Below are 17,838 nucleotides of genomic sequence, written 5' to 3' on the forward strand. Positions count from 1 at the left end.
CATCTTGCATTTTTTTTTAGCATTTAAAAAACAGCTTTATTGAGGTGTAATTCATGTACCATATGTTTCATCCATCTTGCATTTTTTTAAGCCAGTGTAAGTGTTAGGCACTGTGCCACATGCATTGCATGCATTATTTCACTTAATCCCCACTGTGAGATAAGAACTATTACTATGTCTGTTTTTTAATGTATGTCAAGAGTCAAGTTAATTAGGATGCATATCAGTAAATATTGCAGGGCTGGGACTTTCACCTAGTCTGTCAGACAACAGAGCCGGTGTACTGTGCTATAGTGGCCTCTGGTATTGCTTGTAAAATCTGTAAGCTGAGTTTTATTGTCTTAAAGCAGTGGTCCTTGGAAAGTGGGCCACATAATGCTTTTTTTGAATGGATAAAGTTGTCTAAAGTATAATTGTTTCACTTTCACCCAGTCTTTTGCCTACAGTTGTCACTTCTCTGTAAAAAAAAATACTGTGAATGACAACCATTTCCAAATGAAAACCTGTAGGTTTTTAGTATCAGATAAATCTGAAAGATCACATACTCTGTTCATTTATGTGCCTTGGTTGTGGTTGTAGCTCTCAAGAGTACTCTGCTAGCCCCATGAGTAATATATAGTACTGTAATTGCTTCATCATACAGAGTACATTCATATATAACAATACATTATAAATCTAGTCTGCATACATATAAGCATGTGTTAGGAATTTCTTAATCAACTGTCATACATCTATTATTATTGACTGTACAACCAAATCTAATCCATATGGATACTATAATTCCTTAATAATACATAGTATGTACATTTGTTCATCAGACATACCACATTTTAGTCAAGCACATTTTAGTCATCTCAAAGTATTTAGAGGTAACAGCTCTTGTGTTTTCCTTGTATGTTTCATAGGCTTTCCTTTATGAAATGCCTTACAGCTTCCTCCACCTAATTAACCTCTTCTTTGCACTTTGTTTTCACAGCTGGTCCTTTTTTTTTTTTTTTTAAGTATTACAAGTTTTTTTAAAGACTTCATTTTCTTCTCTGACAGATTTTATAGTTGACAGTTTTTGGGTCATTTAAGGAAAATTAATTTCTCTTTTGGAAGAAACTGACTGAAAATGCACTTTAATTCAGTTTGGGGGAAAAAAACAACCTTAATTTTTGTCTTTTTATCTCCATATTTAGTCAGATTTTTTTTTTTTTTCCCACTAAAGACAGGGTCTGCCTCTGTCACCTAGGCTGGAATGCAGTGACACCCATCAGGACTCACTACACCCTCGACCTCCCAGGCTCAGGTGATCCTCCCACCTCAGCCTCCTGAGTTTCTGGGACCACAGGTGTGCACTACCACGCCCAGCTAACTTTTTAATTTTTTCTGTAGAAATAGGGTCTTGCTATATTACCCAGGCTGGTCTCAACCTTCTGGGCTCAAGCAGTCCTCCCAACTTGGCTTTCCAACGTGCTGGGATTACAGGCATGAGGCACCATGCTCAGCCTATCAGATTTAGTCAGATATTTAAAAAATACCTGCATGTTGCTATCTTCCAGTCACCTTAAAATTGTACTAAATGGAAATCTGCATAGATGACTCTGTATTCAGTATATAAAAACCTTAGGAAAAAAATGATTAAGAATTTGAGATCCAACAAACTTCTTTTTAACTTCTTTCCTTGCAGGCACCCACAAGATGGTTTTTTGTTAATTATTCTAAATACCTTTATGTATTGGCATTAAATTGTAAGTTCATAGGATCCCCTATTCTTTTTGCTTTTTTCCCCCTGAAATTACTGAACTTCAACAGGATCCCTGTTCTCTCTCCTTCAGGGCTTTTTTTTCTGGAACTTGACATTCTCAAATCATTGTCAGTTATTTTTAGTACCTGATACCTCCCTTCCTCAGGTATGTTTTCCCAATTAGGACTGAATCTACCGTTTGTATCTTGTTTTCCATCCCACATTCATATAGATTGTGTGGAAAGGCTCTGGAGTATTAGAGAAGCCAGTGGAGTTTCCCTCTGCTCTGGCAACCACAGAGCATAGTCGTAGGACCCTTACCACTGTGAGGAAGGAGTTTGGAGTTAGAGAGCACTTCCCCAGGGATGACACATTCCCCAGAATAGATCCCTTGTATCTAATCCTGAACTACTCTCTTCTCCCATCCCCAGTGTGTTAGTTGAGTTAGCCACAAGTTTTTATAGCTTAGTGGTCAAGAAACTATGATAATCCAGAATATGAATTTCTTTTTTTTTTTTTGAGACAGTTTCACTTTTGTTACCCAGGCTGGAGTGCAATGATCTCGGCTCACCGCAACCTCCGCCTCCTGGGTTCAGGCAATTCTCCTGCCTCAGCCTCCTGAGTAGCTGAGATTACAGGCACGCGACACCATGCCCAGCTAATTTTTTGTATTTTTAGTAGAGACGGGGTTTCACCATGTTGACCAGGATGGTCTCGATCTCTTGACCTCGTGATCCACCCTCAGCCTCCCAAAGTGCTGGGATTACAGGCTTGAGCCACGGTGCCCGGCCCCAGAATATGAATTTCTATACAGCCTTTAAATGCATGAGGTAGTTATATATATATATACTGATATAGAAGGTTGTGGTATTAAATCAAAAAGAGCAAATCATAGAACATTATTTATAGTTTATATGCAGTTTGTTTATATATAGTTTATTTATAGTTTGTAAGTATATGATAATAGATATGGAAGCAAACACATGAAGCTTTTAAGAGGTTATCTCTGGGAAAGGCATGGGCTAGGTAGAGTAGAAGAGAAGTTTTCACATTCCATAGACCTGTGTAGCATTTAGGTTTTTAAAATGAATGTGTATATTTTTAAATTTCTAAAGACTTTTTAAAATAAAATACTTTAGGATTTCAAGTAAATACTCTAGTGGCACAGTCATCTGAACTACTTCCCAGAGCCAGACCCGTCAGAAAACCTTGAATTCTTTACCTCTGCTCATCTGAAATATTCTAACAGCCCCTTCTCAGTGAAATTTCTGTGAGAGGTCCCAGAGCATAGCCTTTTAAATGTTACTTTTTCATTTTTCTCAGAAACCAGCATAATTTATAAGATCAGTAGATATTTGTTCCAGGGACCCTTTAAAGAGTTGTTTCTGTTTCTGGTTTCTGTTTCTCTGTTCTTTTGTGTGTATATTTGTTTGTTTTGCTTTGTTTGTTTTTTTGAGATGGAGTTTTGTGCAGGCACTTGGCTCACGCCAGTAATCCCAGCACTTTGGGAGGCCGAGGTGGGTGGATCACCTGAGGTCAGGAGTTCAAGATAAGAAATGGAGTTTTGCTCTTGTTCCTCAGGCTAGAGTGCAATGGCGCAATCGGCTCACTGCAACTTCCGCCTCCCAGGTTCAAGTGAGTCTTCTGTCTCACCCTCCTGAGTAGCTGGGATTACAGGCACCCAACACTATGCCTGGCTAATTTTTGGCATTTTTTTTTAGTAGAGACAGGGTTTCACCATGTTGGCCAGGCTAGTCTTGAACTCCTGACCTCAGTTGATCACCCACCTCGGCCTCCTAAAGTGCTAGGATTACAGGCGTGAGCCACCACACCTAGCTGTTTCCTGTATTCTTTCAAGCATTGAAATCTCTTGGCTATCTACCTCTCAAGGGAATCGTACTCTGGTCTCCACAGTAATGACAATGTTATTATTTCGACTCTGCTGGTTTAGGATGTTTTCTTGTAAAAAGCGATTTCTAGTTAAGTCCTTTCATCGTGTTCCTACCTATATACTTCAGTTACATCCTTTTCAGTACAGCCTCCAAATTTTGAAGACAGCCTGAGTGGTTTGGGAGAACCAAGAACATCTGTGCTATCACTTGGCTCAGCCATTGCTGTCTTAATACTGAAAATGTCTGGCTGTTGCTTCTCTTTTCCTTTCTTTTTTTCTTTCTCCTCTCTTATTCCATCCCACCATTCTTTTCTGTCCCTTCCCTTTTGCCTTCTCCCTCTTTATATATATTTTATTACTTGTGATATATGTATGATGTGTGTGTGTGTGTGTGTGTGTGTATGTAAGTGTAAATGAAGACTTTCTTTCTCCATCTATCTCTTTTTCTTCTGTTTTTTCCCTATAGCAGTAATCAAACCGGGAAAATACTAAAAAGAATTGCCATGAATCTGGGGAAGTAGGCTGGGCACAGTGGCTCATACCTATAATCCCAGCACTTTGGGAAGCCGAGATGGGCAGGTCACCTGAGGTCAGGAGTTTGTGGCCAACATGGTGAAACCCTGTCTCTCCTAAAAATGTAAAAGTTAGCCAGGTGTGGTGGCAGCACCTGTAGTCCCAGTTACTCGAGAGGCTGAGGTAGGAGAATTGCCTAAACCCGGGAGGTGGAGGTTGCATACTACTGCACTCCAGGCTGGGTCATAGAGCGAGACTCCTTCTCAAAAATAAATAAATAAAATAATGGAAGTAATTTTTCTCTTCTAATTCTACTGCATTATAAATTTTATTTCTATTAATCCTGGCCAGTGCTCAGGGTATGAGGAATTAACTAGCCAAGTGTTGTATAGAGAATACACACTAACATGGTCTATTTCTTATGTGGCCTATTCTCCAGATGTCAGCCTGTTTTTTTTTGTTTTTACTTTTTGCTGCAAGTCCATCTTCCTTCCAGAATCTAATCAGATTTTATCAGCTTAATGAAGAGCTGGTTCTTTCATTAGATTTTTTGATGATAAACAAACGATGTGGGATGAAGATGGCCATCCATGAATTCTTGAAGGGCAGGAACTATTCCTTATTTATCCTTATCTCCTAGTCCAGCGTGGTGCCTGGCACAGGGTGCTTAGTCAGTATTTTTAGGCAAAGATAAATTGGTGCATCTTATTCTGAACTTTGTAACAGACATGTGCAACAAACTGATCATTATGAAAATACAACTTTTGTGACATCAATTTGCCTTTCCCAAAACAGTTTTCTTACGTAACAAACACTTTGTAACAACTTGTATGAATTCTGTAAATTATTGAGTGAGCTTCCAATGGGGAACTCTTATCTTTTTATTCTCCTTCATATCAAATGGTGCTATCACATTTGTATCATAACTTTTTTTTTTTTTTTTTTTTTTTAGATGGAGTCTTTCTCTGTCATCCAGGCTGGAGTTCAGTGGCACGATCTTGGCTCACTGCAACCTCTGCCTCCCTGGTTCAAGCAATTCTCCTGCCTGAGCCTCCAAAGTATCTAGGACTACAGGCGTGTGCCACCACACCTGGCTAAATTTTTATATTTTTAGTAGAGACAGAGTTTCACCGTGTTAGCCAGGATGGTCTCGATCTCTTGACCTCGTGACCTGCCTGCCTCGGCCTCCCAAAGTGTTGGGATTAGAGGTGTGAGCCACTGCGCCCGTCCATAACTTTTTTTTTTTTAACAACAAACATCTGTAATTAGATATTTTATTTGAAACTTCTTATATTATCCCATAGGTTTAAATTAGGAAAGGAGACAATTTTTTCAAATATTTTTTTTTCTTTTTAACACCTACCTATTACACAAAAAGACAGCTCATTTTTTTATGATCAAAAGAGCCCTTGGAAAAAAATGCACACATTCTTCTAATGTATTTCTGTATAGATAGGAAAAACTATACATGTGGTTTTAAAAAATCAATGATAATTCCTGTGGTTTATAAGAATATGGTTTGGCAGTCAACTTTGTAATAGAATGATAAAATGAAATTATTGATTGATTGCTAATTCTGTTGTCCAAAGCTATTTCTCTGTATTGAAAACCTATAAAAATAACCAAAGGTGATTCTTCATTGGAATCCTAATGTCTATAAAATCAGACTAGGAAAGTCTGAGTAGTTAAGTGGTCAAGAATCTTCTATTCATTTTCCTTTTTTCTCATTTTCTTTTAGAACTGCCATTGGATGACCAGAATTCCCTGTAGCTGATAATGTTGGGAATAAACTCTGCAACTTTCTTTGGCATTCAGTTGTTAAAAACAAATAGGATGCAAATTCCTCAACTCCAGATTCTGAAAACAGTACTTGTAAAACTGAAAACTACCTAAATGATCGTCTTTGGTTGGGCGGTGTTCTTAGCGAGCAGAAGCCTTGGCCAGGGTCTGCTGTTGACTCTTGAGGAGCACATAGCCCACTTCCTAGGGAATAGAGGTGCCATTACTACCATGGGTAATTCCTGTATCTGCCGAGATGACAGTGGAACAGACGACAGTGTTGACACCCAGCAGCAACAGGCCGAGAACAGTGCAGTACCCACTGCGGACACAAGGAGTCAACCACGGGACCCTGTTCGGCCACCAAGGAGGGGCCGAGGACCACATGAGCCAAGGAGAAAGAAACAAAATGTGGATGGGCTAGTGTTGGACACACTGGCAGTAATACGAACTCTTGTAGATAAGTAAGTGTCTGACTCACAGTCACCTCCAATGTAATAAGAAGCATTCTGCCAGGAACCATGGCTTTTAGGACTCCTTCAGTTCGCTTAGGACATACTCACCAAGCCTTGTATTCACACGGCAAAGGAGAATATTTTAATTCTCCTCTGATAGCAGAGTAAATTATAAGATTGGGTGATTTTGCTTGCTGTCATCTACTCTGTCTGGAAATGTGTAAATATTTAGCAGAAAACACTAATTAAAGCTATGACCTTTATTAGAGAATAGAGTAGATATGGAGTGAGTTTATGCTGCTAGCTACAATAGGAAACAGTTTAATGAAGGCTCATTGTTAATGGTGCATGCCTGTCTATTCCACTGACCACAGATTCAAGGTAAGTTGTTTTACCAAGAACATGGCTACAGGCAACTCTCTTGGCAGCATAAGGACAAAAGTCAAGGAGAGTTTTCATTATCCTTTATTTGATCCTTATCCTTTATTTGACTATCTTTGATTCATTTAGGAAATATGTCAGTTGAAACTGCAAGGCACACCTTTACCTGTTTTTTGTCCTTTCTCTGCTTTGTCTACCTCTAAGTACAAAATCCCACATTGAATAACAGTGAAATTAAAGGGCATCATTCAAGTGGAAAAAAACATTTAACTTAAGATTGTATAGTTAAGAACACAAAGTTTAGGACCATGATGGGCCTGATTCTAGTTCTGGCCCAGTGCCTTACTAGCTGCATGACATTGGATAAGTTACTTCTTAAAGCTTCAGATTCCCCATCTATAAATGGGATAATACTGTTCCTACAAGGATTATCATGAGATAATGTACATAAGGCATTTAGTGTGGAGCTTTGTACTTAACAGTTGCTCAGTAGATGGTAGTATTTTTTATAGTTATTTATGTGTTCTTTTTGCTTCAGGCCCTGCTAGTAAATTTAATTATATAAACATTTGATAGTCACATTTATAGAAATCTGGTTTCATTTAGTTCCTCAAAAATTAAGCATAAAACAGTGTACCTGTGAAAACAAATTTTTAGAAATATATTAGACTTTTCCATAAAATACTGGAACATTTGTTAGTCTTCAAGAATAATAATTTTTTTGGCCAGACGCAATGGCTCATACCTGTAATCCCAACACTTTGAGAGGCTGAGGTAGAAAGATAGCTTGAGGCCAGGAGTTCAAGACCAGCCTGGGCAACATAGGGAGACCCCATCTCTACAAAAAAATTTAAATATTAGCCAACACAGTGGCGTGTGCCTGTGGTCCCAGCTACTCAGGATTCTAAGGCCGGAGTACTGCTAGAGCCCAGGAGTTTGCAGCTGTGGTGAGCTGTGATTGCTCCACTGCACTCCAGCCTGGGCAACAGAGCAAGACACCCTGTCTCAAAAATAATTAATTAAAAAAATTTGTTTTTTGAGACGGAGTCTCACTCTGTTGCCCATGCTACAGTGCAGTGGTGCACTCTTGGCTCACTGAAATGTCCGCTTTCCAGGTTCAAGCGATTCTCCTGCCTCAGCCTCCTGAGTAGCTGGGATTACAGGTGCTTGCCCCCACGCCCGGCTAATTTTTTTGTATTTTTAGTAGAGACAGCGTTTCATCATGTTGACCAGGATGATCTTAATCTCCTGACTTTGTGATCCACCAGCCTTGGCCTCCGAAAGTGCTGGGATTATAAGCGTGAGCCACTGCTCCCGGCCTCCCTTGCTATATTTTAAGAGAGTGACATGGTATACAAACCTCTTTAACTTCTCTCAACATTGAAATCTATGTTGCTATATATAAATCTACACCTGCTTCTGACTGCTACAGAGTATTCCTTTGTATGCCTGAAAGTACTATATTTTGTTACATTTTTAATCTGGTGATGGTCACTTAGGTTACTGCCAAATTTTTGTTCCTACAAATAGCACTGCAATGAACAGCACAAATATACATTGATTTTTAGACCTGTATAAAAATTTATCTAGAACTGTTGCATATATGCATACTTAATTTTATTATTGCCAGATTATTCTTCAGAAATGTTTGCATCAGTCAGTTACATTATTTAAACAGCCATCATCTAATGAGTACCTGAAATGACCATGGTAATTCCTATATCACAGGGTTATTCTGAGGATTAAATGACTTAAGACAATAGCTTTTTTGTTTTCTTCCCACAGTAAAACAGAGACCCACAATATGTAAACAAATAAGTGGTGAGTTGTTAAGCAGTTAGAATTGTTTAATGGAAAACATTTCATTATTGAAGTTCCCCTGAAGCACTTTTTAATGATTTCTGGGATCACACCACTGACTTAAGGTATATAATGCCACTTTGGAGCAATGTCCGGAATGTTAAATAGTTCCTTAAGTTTGGTTTTGTTTTCTTGTAATACTATTTTATGAAGTATAAGCATGTAGTGGTATTTCGGAAGGAAACTTCAAAATGAAGATGTATTTGTAGGCCCTTGCTTCCGTAAGTCCTCAACTGGGTTGTCATCTCTCTTCCTGGCATTTTTCTGAGGTAAGTATGAAGAAGATGATGCTGACCTTTCTAGCTTGTCTCAGTTGACATTGAGCCTCTAAGGATAAAGCTGAGAGTAGGCTGTGGTCTCCAGTTTTAGTCCTGTGGTTTTACCTCAGGACACATACTAGTTCTTGTCTGTATCCACCTGCCCATTTTGTTTGTGGGTATTGTGGACAGTGACTTTGGAAATGAGCACATATGCTATACATTCATCCTTATACGTCATAGCTCAGGTTGTCTCTTCTATCTCTTTCCTTACATTTGTATTCATTCCTTCTGTCTCTTCTTACCCCCACACCTCCAGTTTGAATTTTTACTTGGAATTGTCATTTATTATTTCCTCAGGTTTAATGCCTTGAATGTTTTTTTTTTTCAGTGATCAGGAACCTCCCTATTCAATGATAACGTTACATGAAATGGCAGAAACAGGTATTTTTAGTTTTGTTTTTATTACTGTATAATAAATATATAATAATGAAGACATGTAGCCACCTTTTGTTTTGTTTTGTTTTAAAATAAAAGACTCCAAAAAAACTAGCATACATAACAAAGAAAAAAGCCCTTACTGTATGGAAATTTCCCTGTATAGGTGGAATAGGCAATGCATATTGTATCCCTTTTTTTGTTTTTGTCATTGACAGATCTTTGACCATACTTTTCTGAAATGGAGAGGATATATATCTCTATCTCTATCTATATCTGTTCTGGAATAGAGAGGATATATATATATACACACACACACACACACATACACACTTTGAAACAGTCTCACTGTGTTGCCCAGGCTGGAGTGCTGTGGCATGATCACAGCTCAACTATACCTCAACTTACCCTGGCTCAGGTGATCCCCCTACCTCAGCCTCTCAAGTAGCTAGGACCACAGGCGCATGCCACAATACCCAGCAATTTTTCTTTTTGTAGAGACAAAATTTAACCATGTTGCCCAGACTGGTCTTGTACGCCTGGGCTCAAGAGATCCTCCTGCCTCAGCCTCCCAAAGTGCTGGTATTACAGGCATGAGCCACAGCCCCTGGCCAAGGATATTTTTTTGTTCCTTTGTTTCCTAAGTATCATTCTGAAAACAAAGCCAACTGCTGAGTATACTTTGTTTTCTCAGTTAAGTCCTATGTAGTAAATAAGATGCTTAAAACTATTTTAATGTGAGAACTCAAGACCATGGCTTAACCTTTTTCCATATGAAAGTACCCACAAAGCACCAGACTCCTGTAACTTAAGATATTTTTACTCCACCACAATGACTAGCAATTGATAATTATGTCCATGCCAAATATTAGCTGCTAAAAATCTATAGGCCAAAAGTGTTTATTTTAATGTGAATTGATCTTGTGTGACTTTATAAGTTATATCTTTTCACATTTTAAAAATAGCGACTTCGTCATACAATCTTTTTGATTTGCTCTTAGATGAAGGATGGTTGGATGTTGTCCAGTCTTTAATTAGAGTTATTCCACTGGAAGATCCACTGGGACCAGCTGTTATAACATTGTTACTAGATGAATGTCCATTGCCCACTAAAGTAAGTTAATAACTTATCTTTTATGAAACTATCATTTGTGCTTAAGCATAGGGTAAATTACCATAAATAACATTTGATGTATGTTTCATCTTTATACATTTGGGGTCTGTTTTATTCAATATTGATTTGTTATGTAAATTTATTTTTTATTACTAATGAAGAATTACATCCTCCTTTTTTTTTTCTTTAAAACAAGAGTCTCACTCTGTCACCCAGGCTGGAGTGCAGTGGCGCGATCTTAGCTCACTGCAATCTCTGCCTCTTGGGTTCAAGCGATTCTCCTGCGTCAGCCTCCCAAGTAGCTGGGATCACAGGCACCCACCACCACACCCAGCTAATTTTTGTATTTTTAGTAGAGACGGGATTTCACCACGTTGCGTAGGCTGGTCTTGAACTCCTGACTTCAAGTTATCCATCTGCCTTGGCCTCCTCCCAAAGTGCTGAGATTACAGGCATGAGCCACTGTGCCTGGCCCTCTGTCTTTTTATTTATTTGTTTGTTTTTGAGACAGGGTTTTCCTTTGTCACCCAGACCGTACTGCAGTAGTACCATCACATCTCACTGCAACAGCCTTCCTGGGTCAGGTGATCTGCTCACCTCAGCCTCCCATGTAGTTGGGACCATAAGTACACGAACCCATGTCTGGCTAATTTAGTATTTTTTGTAGAGATGGAGTTTCATCATGTTGCCCAGGCTGGTCTTGAACTCCTGGGCTCAAGTAGTTGGCCCACCTCAGCCTCCCAAAGTGCTGGGATCATAGGCGTGGGCCACCCTGCCCCACCACATTCTCTATCACGGCTTTAGTTTAATTTCTTTTTTCTTCTTCCTTTCTTTCATTTCTTTCTTTCCTCCCTACTCCTTCCTTCCCCTTTCTTCATCCTTCCCCTTCCCCCCTTCCTTCCCCCTTCCTTCCCCCCTCCTTCCCCCTTTCCTTCCCCTTTCCTTCTTCCCTCCCTCCCTCTCCTTCCTTCTTTCCTTTTTTTTTTTTTTTTTTTTTTTAACGAATGAGGCAATTTATTAACCCAGCATGGTTTGTTCAAATGCTTCTTGTTGGCAGCTGCCACCTGTCCGGTGATTCTGTCCAGATCTCTCTGTCCCTGAGGTGTCAGTTTGCGGCCCCCATCTTGGTCCTTTTCCACCATTTTCAGCCCCTCCAGGGCTTGGAGGACCCGGCGGGCCACGCTCTTGGAGCCTCGGCTGAAGTGGCTGGGCATGACGCCATTTCTCTGACGTCCCCCATAGATCTTGGTCATGGAGCCAACCCCAGCGCCATCCCGGAGGTACAGGTGCCGCGCTGTGGAAGCAGCTCGTGTGTAGAACCAGTTCTCATCGTAGGGAGCAAGCTCTTTGTGCTTGGCCAGCTTGATGGTGTCCACCCATTCAGGGACTTTCAGCTTCCCGGACTTTTTGAGAAAGGCTGCCAGAGCTCTGACGAACTCCTACTGGTTCACGTCTTTTACAGTAACTCCAGGCATCGTGCGGCCTCCGCACTGCCAGCCAGGGGAAAAGCCCTTCTTTCCTTTTCTTCCTTCTTTCCTTGCCTTTCCTTCTTCCTCGCACCGCCCTGCCCCACCAAGGCTGGAATACAGTGACACAATCATGGTTCACTATATCCTCAACCTCCCAGGTTCAAGTGATCCTCTTGCCTCAGTCTGCCATGAAGCTGGGACTACAGGCGTGCACTACTGTATACCCAGCTAATTTTTAAAAATTTTTTTTAGAGAAAGGGCCTCACAATGTTGCCCAGGCTGGTTTTGAACTCCTGGACTCAAGGGATCCTCCCACCTTGGCTTCTCAAAGTGTTGGGATAATAGACATAAGCCACTGTGCCCAGCCTAGGTTAAAATGTTAAAAATAGAAGCATTTAAGTCTATTTTTAATGCTTAAATGTGGCTCACACCTGTAATCCTAGCACTTTTGGAGGCTGAGGCAGGCAGATCACCTGAGGTCAGGAATTCAAGACCAGCCTGGCCAACATGGTGAAACCCTGTCTCTACTAAAATACACACCAAAAAAATCAGCCACGCGTGATGGCAGGCACCTGTAATCCCAGCTACTCAGGAGGCTGAGGCATGAGAATTGCTTGAATCTGGGAGGTGGAGGTTGCAGTGAGTTGAGATCGTACCACTGCACTCCAGTCTGGGTGACAAAGTGAAACTGTCTCAAAAAAAAAAAAAGGCATTTAGGTTGGGTGAAGTGACTCAGGCTTGTAATCTCAGCCAAGGCAGGCAGATTGTTAGAGTCCAGGAGTTCAAGACCAGTCTGGGTAGCATGGTGAAACCTTGTTCCTACAAAAAATTCCAAAAGTTAATAGGATGTGGTGGTGCTTGCCTGTAGTCCCAGCTGCTCAGGAGGCTGAAGTGGGAAGATTGGTTGAGCTCAGGAGGTTGAGACTGCTGAGAGCCAAGATTGCATCACTGTGCTCCAACCTGGTTAAAAAAAGAAGTATTTGTATCTGAGGTGGTGATCTTTATTCAGAAGCTAGAAGAGAATGTTCAGTTGCTGAGCTGATTTTCTTACCTTTCTCTAAGCAATTTCCTCATAACAAAAGTTTTAAAAATGTTTGTTATTAGGAGGAAAAACTGGGTGGCTCACACCTGCGATCCCTGAACTTTGGGAGACCAAGGCAGGAGGGTCAGTTAAGCTCAGGAGTTTGATACCAGCTTGAGCAATATAGTGAGACCTCGTCTCTATTAAGAAAAAAAAAAAAAACAGGCCTGGTGGCTTATGCCTATAATCCCAGTACTTTGAGAGACCAAGGCAGATGGATCACTTGAGGTCAGGAGTTCGAGACCAGCCTGGCCAACATGGTGAAACCTCGTCTCTACTAAAAAATAAAAATAAATAAAAAAACTAGCCAGCATGATGACATGCATGTGCCTGTAATCCCAGCAACTTGGGAGGCTGAGACAGGATAATCACTTGAACCTGGAAAGTGGAGGTTGCAATGAGCCAGGATCGCATCATTGCACTCCAGCCTGGGTGACAGAGTGAGACTCCATCTCAAAAAAAAAAAAAAATTAAAATTGAAAACATTTTCGAATCTTACTCAAATGTATTAATGATTAGTATAACCTTGGTTATCCCTTACATAGAACAAAAGTATCCAACTTTCATTGCCTTAGTCCATGTGTTTTACAGAATCCTTTTTTTTTGGGGGGGGGGATTCTGGCATCTTTTGTTTTTAAGATGGGGTCTTGCTATGTTGCCCAGGCTGGTCTCAAATTCCTGGGCTCAAGCATCCTTCCACCTTGGCCTCCCAAAGGCCATAGGATTGCAGGCATGAGCCACTGTGCCCAGCATTTTGATTAATCTATTTAAGCCCCGTACAGGAAAACATTGTGGACAGAAGGGGAAAGTCTTTAGCCTAGTCACCAGTGAATTGACCTTTGCTTAGGCTTATAAGAGTTACCTGTTTTAATTTGCCTTCAGCTCTGTTGGTTCATCCCTTTAATCCCAACACTTTGAGAGGCTGGAGGATCACTTAAGACCATGAGTTCAAGACCAGCCTGAGCAACATAACGAGACCTCCATCTCTACAGAAAATTAAAATTATCTAGGCATGGTGACATGTGCCTGTAGTCCCAGCTACTAGGGAGGCTGAGGTGGGAGGATCACTTGAGCCCAGGAGGTGAAGGCTACAGTGAGCCATGATCACTTCACTGCACACCAGCCTGGGCAACAAAGTGAGAACAAAAAGAAAGAAAACTTTGGGATTTGTTTTTGCTTAGTAAAACTTTTTTTAAATGTAATTTTTAACTTCAAAATCACTAGCCTTTAATGTTAATAATCATAATGGCATTTAGTGGGTTTAATCTGTTTAGTGATTCAAGAATATGTAGCATATATTTGATACAACTTATGCATTTTGAATGAAATAGAATCTATTAAGTCATCTAAGGAGACTTTCAGGTTGGTCAGATATTTCCCATCAATAATGATATCATTGGGGTACATTGCATAATTTTTATATGGTCATTCTGAGTTTAACACCTGGTTAAAGCCTTTTTTGGGGGGGCGGGGTGGGATGGACAAAGTCTTGCTCTGTCTCCAAGGCTGGAGTACAGTGGCGCCATCTCTGCTTAATGCAACCTCTGCCTCCCAGATTTAAGCAATTCTCCTGCCTCAGCCTGCCAAGTAGCTGAGATTATAGGCACGCAGCACCGTGCCCAGCGAATTTTTGTATCTTAATAGAGATGGGGTTTCACCATGTTGGCCAGGCTGGTCTCAAACTCTTGACCTTGTGATCTGCCAACCTCAGCCATCCAAAGTGCTGGTTATAGCTTTTATCTCAAAAAATGAGTCTGGGAAAATAACCTGTGTAGTATATAGGCCACATTCACTTGTACATTTTCGTTTTAGGATGCACTCCAGAAATTGACTGAAATTCTCAATTTAAATGGAGAAGTAGCTTGCCAAGACTCAGGCCATCCTGCCAAACACAGGAACACATCTGCAGTCCTAGGCTGCTTGGCAGAGAAACTAGCAGGTAACTTTGGGACACACTACAGTGAAAGATCTTAAGTTATTTGACATTAAAGGGAAATTTGTACTGTAGGTCTTTGATCAAGCCTGCTATGCCAGAAAGAATCTCTTAAAAACAATACTGAGAGACGTAGACTAACTGGAAGAAAATTACTAAAATGCTATAGAGGTGAATGCAATTTAATTTAGCTTGGTGGATTTTCAAGGGAAGTTTTAAAATAAAAAACTTGTGCTTATTTGCTTTAAGAATAAGGAGCGGGAAAAAGAAAAAAGGGAAAAAAGCTAAATTCAGCATAACAAAGATATGTATGTATGTATACTATATATAATTTGCATATATACACACTGCATAAAGTTTAGCTAGATTATGAAGACATACAAAGTAGGGGGAGAGGAAAAGGAACTTCAGATTGGAGTAGTTCCTGAGAAGCAGATATTTAATTTATTTATGAATATTACCCATTTTAAGAAAGTTAACAGCAAAGTACAGGGGCATAGTTCAGCTACTTAACATGTTGTGGAAGAAACAATGGATTAGAAATCAGAACATGTGGCTGCTGGTTTGGACTCTGCCATGTGCTCCCCAAGTGCCCTGGAGTTAGTTATTTCACTCTGTGGGCTCACTTGCTTAACTGTGAAATGGGGCTGATACTGTTTTCTACTTCAGAGCAGGAGGCTTGAATAAGATAATGTGCATGAGAGTATTTTGTAAATGGTAAAAGAGTTCTACCAAAAACAATTTGATTGTTATTACTGTTTTAAAGTAATATGGCATTTTAATTATAATCAAGTGTTTGTTGTATTTGTGTAGGTCCTGCAAGTATAGGTTTACTTAGCCCAGGAATACTGGAATATTTGCTACAGTGTCTGGTAAGTGAGACATCAAAACTATTTATTCTTAGTCATCTAGAAGTGTGCATCATCTAGAACTGTGCATTTTCTCAAATTGCTGGCATAGCCACTGGCACAGAGAATAGAATCATGTATAAATTTTATTTGCAGGTGTTTCCCAAGTGCTTATTTATTCCCTCCTATGTTTAAAAAAGAGAGTGGGATAGGAATTTATCCTAACCAGCAAAAACAGCTGAGTTGGCCGGGTTTTAAATTTGGTCATAAGATAGCTGCTATGATTGGCTCTTGTGCATGTTCCTAGAGTTTGCCAAATGGTAATAGGGACCTCCACAGTAAAAGCAAAATTACATAGCATTCCAAGTCAGGAGGCCATCAGGTCAGATTCCCAGTATTTATAAATCTCTACTCCTCCCTGCCCTCCCCCTCACTGCTACTGTTCTTAAAGCTGTTGTCACAGGAGTATTTAATATATTGTCTGTGAAGCTTGTGGTTTGCTAGGGTTGTGCCTTCAGATCTCTCATAGTGCTGGCCTGCGGTCTTGAATGGTCCGTATTTTTAAAAGTTATTTTTGTAGGCCCAGTGAGCACTGGCCTTTTTCAGAACTCTGGTCTGAAAAAACTTATTTGTCAATACTCACGTGATATGTGCTTAAAACACTTACCTTACTCTCAGTGAGCACTCTGGGGATACAGCATGGCACTCCTTTGATTTCAAGAAGTTTATTGGTTAGTTGAGGAAACAAAACTACTCACAAGATAATTAGCCTCATTTTATCACAGGATGTGATCATGGGAGAAATTACTTCCTCAAGACTAAATGAGGGCCGGGCTCAGTGGCTCATGCCTATAATCCCAGCATTTGGGAGGCTGAGGTGGGGCAGGTCACCTGAGGTCAGGAGTTTAAGACAGCCTGGCCAACATGGCGAAACCCAGTCCCCACTAAAAAAAAATTGCTGGGCGCGGTGGCTCAAGCCTGTAATCCCAGCACTTTGGGAGGCCGAGGCGGGTGGATCACAAGGTCAAGAGATCGAGACCATCCTGGTCAACATGGTGAAACCCCGTCTCTACTAAAGATACAAAAAATTAGCTGGGCATGGTGGCACGTGCCTGTAATCTCAGCTACTCAGGAGGCTGAGGCAGGAGAATTGCCTGAACCCAGGAGGCAGAGGTTGCGGTGAGCTGAGATCGCGCCATTGCACTCCATCCTGGGTAACAAGAGCGAAATTCCGTCTCAAAAAATAAATAAATAAATAAAATTTAAAAAATAAAATAAAAATAAAAAAAATTACCCGGGCATGGTGGCATGTGCCTATAGTCCCAGCTACTCAGGAGGCTGAGGCAGGAAATTGCTTGAACCTGGATGGCAGAGATTGCTGAGATTATGCCACCGAACTCTAGCCTGGATGACAGAGAAAGACTCTGTCTCAAGAAAAAAAGACTAAATGAGAAGGTCAGGGAGATGGGTGATATGGGTAGAGATCTGGGGTATCATGAAAGTCAGACTTCCTGATGAAGGTGGACCCTCAGCTGGGTCATGCCGTAAGATTAGGATTTTATTGTGCCCAGAGGAGAAAAAAATGGCTTTCTTAGCTAAGAGAACATCACAGGCAGAAGCCCAGAGACAGAATTGTCTGATCAGAGAAGTCAGAGTTCAGAGATGGGACACAGACTGAGTAGCCAGCTAGAAAGGGTTTATGGCCTGAAAAGCCAGGCAGAGGGGTTCTGATGGATATGAGAAGAAATCGAATGCAGAATAGGCTTTCCAGCATCAAGGATAGTGGTTATATGAGCTTTTCGGAACTTAGGTGGGTACCAGGGAAGTGAGTGGGAATCCTCTGATGTTCTGGAGCTCCTCTGGTGGCTCCCAATGCAGCAGTAGGGAAAGAATGGCTATAAGATGTCATGTTCGACAGATAGACCTTTCCTTAAAACGGAACTGATGTGACATGAACTTAACTGTAACTAAAAACTCACTTGTTTTCTCCTGTCTACCATCAGCATTTATAGAATTCCTTTCAGGGAACAATAAAAAACTAAGCCATTAATTGTTAATTTAATCATTTATAATTTTGGAACTTGGTAGTG

General features: G+C 40.5%; 1 protein-coding gene across 4 annotated transcripts in view; it reads left to right on the forward strand.

The window, feature by feature from the left end:
• Positions 1–17,838, forward strand: part of RSPRY1 (ring finger and SPRY domain containing 1) — a 55,389-nt gene that overhangs the window by 11,363 nt on the left and 26,188 nt on the right. For all 4 annotated transcript variants that reach the window (XM_078358262.1, XM_078358263.1, XM_035281861.3 and 1 more), the window contains 5 exons: positions 5,872–6,376; positions 9,257–9,309; positions 10,305–10,417; positions 14,780–14,906; positions 15,714–15,772. In XM_078358262.1, coding sequence (XP_078214388.1) covers positions 6,027–6,376; positions 9,257–9,309; positions 10,305–10,417; positions 14,780–14,906; positions 15,714–15,772 — 702 coding nt within the window. In that variant the 5' untranslated portion in view covers positions 5,872–6,026. The remainder of the gene's footprint in view (positions 1–5,871; positions 6,377–9,256; positions 9,310–10,304; positions 10,418–14,779; positions 14,907–15,713; positions 15,773–17,838) is intronic.

Source organism: Callithrix jacchus, chromosome 20, assembly GCF_049354715.1.
Source record: "Callithrix jacchus isolate 240 chromosome 20, calJac240_pri, whole genome shotgun sequence".
Taxonomy (NCBI): domain Eukaryota; kingdom Metazoa; phylum Chordata; class Mammalia; order Primates; family Cebidae; genus Callithrix; species Callithrix jacchus.